The sequence below is a fragment of the Berghia stephanieae genome, chromosome 14 (genome assembly GCF_034508935.2).
Source record: "Berghia stephanieae isolate SIO BIC M18660-M18661 chromosome 14, UCSD_Bste_1.3, whole genome shotgun sequence".
NCBI lineage: Eukaryota > Metazoa > Mollusca > Gastropoda > Nudibranchia > Aeolidiidae > Berghia > Berghia stephanieae.
In genome coordinates, this window is record NC_088373.1 from 15,552,290 (window position 1) to 15,557,289 (window position 5,000).

The following is a 5,000-nucleotide window of genomic DNA, read 5'->3' on the forward strand; positions in this document are numbered from 1 at the left end:
AAGCTGCTCATACACAAGAGCACCGAGAGGATTGAACGACTTGCTTGACAGGAATAAGTGCTGTGGTGTAATAGAATTTAGTGATTTGTTTAATCCTCTCCTTAACAGCCAGTTTCAAGATTTTCACCAAAACTTCACACTCAACTAACACAAAAATAGATTTATATCACTCAGATATAATAGCATAAAATTCTTGCGATACATAACTTTCTTTAGCAAAACATGCTCTACAACACACTGTTCATTTTCTTTAAGTTTTATGATGTGCAAAGAAAAATGTTGGTTGTATCGTAACGAATGTGACGATTTTCCTATAGTGGGTAAGGAGAGGGTTAAGACTTACGAGGACAGGAACAATGTACCTTTTGCATCTTATGGACTGGATCATTTCATGTCAACTAACAAAATGTTGAAACTTTTAAATCCAAAAACAAAGCAACACGGTTTATTTTTCTTTTCTCTTCGTCTTGATTGTATTCTTAGAGAAAGAGGGAGAGAGAGAGAAATAAAATGGATGGAATTTGCTAGCAATGTAAAAGTCTGCTTTTATATTGGATGGTCAAAAAAAAGGCACAACTATTGATGTGTTTTAGATGTTTGCGGAATGTAAATTTTTGCTGCTCGAAGCTCGAAGAAATAAATAACAATGTGACCACAGTATCACATTCGTCTGCAGTGTTTCATTCATCCTGTTTTGTTGATAAAGGGGAAACCCGAAACCTCCAATTTATCTGTTTTCGTATATTAAATTGAAGCTTACATTCAATTTCACATTGCTATATATTTAGATATTTGCATGTATCGAAGAAAAATTATATGAAAATGGAAAGCAATCATAACAGTCGAAATAGAGAATGAAGTTACCTTAAAACCTGTAAAAAAAAAAAACAACAAAAAAACTTTAATTTTCAGATTATAATGATTTTGGTTTTCAACTCAATTTTCTTCATCTTGATCGGCTTTGTGTGATCTAATGGTACAACACTCACCTTCAATGAGTTTAGGGTTCGGGTCCCGTACCCGCAGGCGCAGTTTTTGATTTACTGGCAAAAAAGGCACTCTACTTACATTATCTCACCGTACTCAGATGTAAAAAGAATACAGAGCAATTAACACCGAGGAGTCTTTATTTCTCTTTATAGATAGTATGTGCTTGGCTAAGAAGCTCACAACATTGCCATCCGGAAGTACAACGGACCAACACACAAAACTGTGTGTATCCATAAACGTTTATAGTCGGGTTAATACAGTTCAGTGAGCATTTCTCATAAACGCGGATGGCAAAAAACAATAACAAAGACCAGAGTGACGTCATCTTCGAACTATCTATACGTGTTATGGGTAACTGCTGACAAAGGATCCATTATAAAGCGTTTTGAGGACTTCTAGTAAATACATTCTCGCCTTAAATGTTTAACTTTATATTTATACATTATTATTATTATTATTATTATTATTATTATTATTATTATTATTATATTATTATTATTTATTAATTATATTATATTATATTATTATTATTATTATTATATTATTATTATTATTATTATTATTAATATTATTATTATTATTATTATTATTATTATTATTATTATTATTATTATTATTATTATTATTATATTATTATTATTATTATTATTATATTATTATTATTATTATTATATTATTATTATTATTATTATTATTATTATTATTATTATTATTATTATTATTATTATTAATTATTATTATTTATTAATTATTATTATTATTATTATTATTATTATTATTATTATTATTATTATTATATTATTATTATTATTATTATTATTATTATTATTATTATTATTATTATTATTATTTTATTATTATTATTATTATTATTATTATTATTATTATTATTATTATTATTATTATTATTATTATTATTATCATTATCATTATTATTATTATCATTATTATATGAAGCTCAATGTCTCCCTCCGTCATTGCGGCATAATACCAGGTAGAAAAGTGGGACCAATTTCTTGTTAGATGTTTCGTAATATGGCCATTAAGGTGTCATTTTCGTTCTATCTTTTCTCTTGGACAATTATATTGTAGACGTCAGATTGGAATTAAAATGGAATATCTACGTTATCAGTCTCATACAGGCCTGGAATAGAAAATAGGAAATATGTTTTAAGTTCCTTACAACAAGATTAATAAACATACACACACACACACACACACATACACACACACGCATACACAGACACACGCGCATACACAGACGAACACACACATATAAGCACGCGTGTGACACACATATGCTCTTGGCTAAAAATTTCACATTACAATTCATAACCTTTGATGGCAAAAAAAAAAACAAACAAAAAACAACAACAACAAAAACCATAACAAAGACCTGAGTTCTATCTATAGGAAGCCTGCTATACGGGATCCGTTGATTCGGGAGTCGGATGCTTTTTATTTCAATAGACTTTAACTGGTATAAATTGAGTGCTATCCTTAGAATCGACTGTGTAGCGCTGGTAGTAAATGACATTGGGGTATGTTTCTTCTGTGTAGTATTTTAAGATGATACTGGCAACGCATATCTGGATAACCTTTTTGTTAAAGAGAAAAAAAAGAACAAAAAAAGAAAAGAAAGAAACAGATTAAAATTTAAAAACAAAATTCCCTTTTTTCATCCCAAATGGGGGAAATTTGTCTCTAGGGTCTATTGCAAGACTAGAATAACCCAGACGTCAGCCGCAGTGCAACGCCGCAAACTAAGCTAGTGCGAGGTGACTTGCTCAAGGCCACACGACGTAGCGGGTATTCGAACATGTACATTTCGGAGACAAAACAAAGACGATACCTCTGAGCCATGCTGCCCCCTTATGTTTTGAGAAACACCAAGAATATTCATCGTCTGTTTTGTTTTTTTTTACAAACAAAGGGGAAACCCGAAAGGTCCATATCATATGTGACCCATCGTCTCAAAACTGTATTGTGTCGGAACGAACCATATGCTTAAAAGCCGAATTAAAAGTTAAACTGGTCAAAAATATAAATAGTTGGCATTAGCACCTTAAAATATGGTATCCATTCTCATCAATAAAACATACAACCTCAACACAGGTCTGATATATCTGGCTATAAATTCAATTTTCAACATCTTAACCATCCCGACTTAATACCGTTTTGAGGCGAAGGGTCACATATGTCTTCGTTAATTACATTAAATCTTCCACTCAGTTTGACTACTGTTTTTTTCTAATATTTCAATATGAACCTTATATCTTTGTAGGATGGTAAAAAATGTGAATGTTTTGGCGGCTGTCGTTCTTAATCCATAGCTTTGTCTCTTTATCAATTAAAAAAATTAAGGGGGTCTTTAAATTTTGACTTTAATTTCCATATTTAAAACTAAGGAAATTTATTTTAATTGCTCAACGGAGTAAAATCAGAGAGAGAGAGAGAGAGAGAGAGAGAGAGAGAGAGAGAGAGAGAGAGAGAGAGAGAGAGAGAGAGAGAGAGAGAGAGAGAGAGAGAGAGAGAGAGAGAGAATGATAGTGCATGCGCAATTATTATGGAGAGCTTGTTTACTAATGTTTATGTATTTGTTGCATTGACCTAGATCTATGTAGTTAAATCATTGAAATATCGGCGACAGATCATTAAGTTCTATTTTTTAGCTATTTATTCTTATTTCTTATCCGCGATTACTCGAAGTAACAAGAAAGTAGTCCTTCAAAGCCATTCATTAGGCCCGTGGAGCCGGAGTTTATCCCGGTTTCTATAGCGTGAAACGGGCAATAGCGATTGCGTGTCACCCTTTGAATAGGACGCTAGTCTATCGCCAGATTTAACAGACCCAGCTAACCATTACTCTGAGTAATATGTATAATACTTCGGACAAAAAAAAAAAAAAAAAAAAGAAATGGATGAATTGAATTGAATTGAATTGAATTGAACCAAATGTGACTCATATGAAGCTGCCAACACAAGACATAAATAGCATGTGATAGTTCGAAGATGACGTCACTCAGGCCTTTGTTATTGTTTTTGCCATCCGCATTTGTGAGTTGTTCTCACTAAACTGTATTAACCAGCCTATAAAAGTTCATGGTTACACAGAGTTTGTGTGTTGGTCCGTTATACTTCCGGATGGCAATGTTGTGAACTCCTTGGCCAAGCGCATTCTATCTATGCGCTCATTTCTTTTGTTTACATGTGTAGAAACAATGTGCAAGCGAGTATGTTCGTGTATGGCTGTGTCTGTATTTGGAAATGTGTTGATGTTCATACCATGAACCGAACTGAGCATTGTTTACCTCACATGAATTGCCTTTAATTTGGACAATAAAGATTATTATTATTATTATTATTATTATTATTATTATTATTATTATTATTATTATTATTATTATTATTATTATTATCATTATTATTATTATTAAGTGTACTATGTGGTCTTGTGATATGACACTCGCTATCGGATCGGAAGGTTCTGGGTTCGATCCTCGAGCTCGGCGCATAGTTGAGTCCTTGGAAAAGGCTCTTTACTCACATTCTCTCACCGTACTCAGGTATAAAATAAGTACCTGGCCGTTAACAGCGTTGTCTTTGTCCGAAAATTGTAACATCGCCTAACAGGCGTCATGTCCCGTCCTAAATGTTAAATGTTGCTGTTGAGCAGGGACCCCTTGTAGAGCGCTTTGAGCACATTTAGTGCATACTGCGCTATATAAAATCTCAATTTTATTATATATATATATATGTGTGTGTGTGTATACAATTTTATCTACACACCTATCCAACTTCCTATAGATAGAATGCGCTTGGCCAAGGAGTTCAAAACATTGCCATCTGGAAGTATAACGGACCATCACACAAACTCTGTGTAACCATGAACTTTTATAGTCTGGTTAATACAGTTTAGTGAGAACAACTCACAAACGCGGATGGCAAAAACAATAACAAAGGCCCGAGTGACGTCATCTGCATACTATCTATACCTACCTGTTCAACGC

The 5,000-nt window shown here is 32.5% G+C and overlaps 1 protein-coding gene across 4 annotated transcripts in view; it reads right to left on the reverse strand.

Annotated features, from left to right (window-relative positions):
• Positions 1-1,937: 1,937 nt before the first annotated feature.
• LOC144959773 (uncharacterized) overlaps positions 1,938-5,000 on the reverse strand; it is a 27,810-nt gene continuing 24,747 nt past the window's right edge. The window contains exons 11-13 of one of the 4 annotated variants that reach the window (XR_013642675.1): positions 4,990-5,000; positions 2,387-2,588; positions 1,938-2,134 (exon numbers count right to left, since the gene is read on the reverse strand). The exon at positions 4,990-5,000 is cut by the window's right edge and continues 76 nt beyond it. Coding sequence is in view for 3 of the 4 variants with exons in the window: in XM_078892508.1 (XP_078748634.1) it covers positions 2,454-2,588; positions 4,990-5,000 (146 nt within the window). In the remaining variant the exon portion in view is untranslated. Of the gene's footprint in view, positions 2,589-4,989 lie in introns of all 4 variants that reach the window. The other 3 variants (XM_078892510.1, XM_078892508.1, XM_078892509.1) reach the window with 3 other exon arrangements.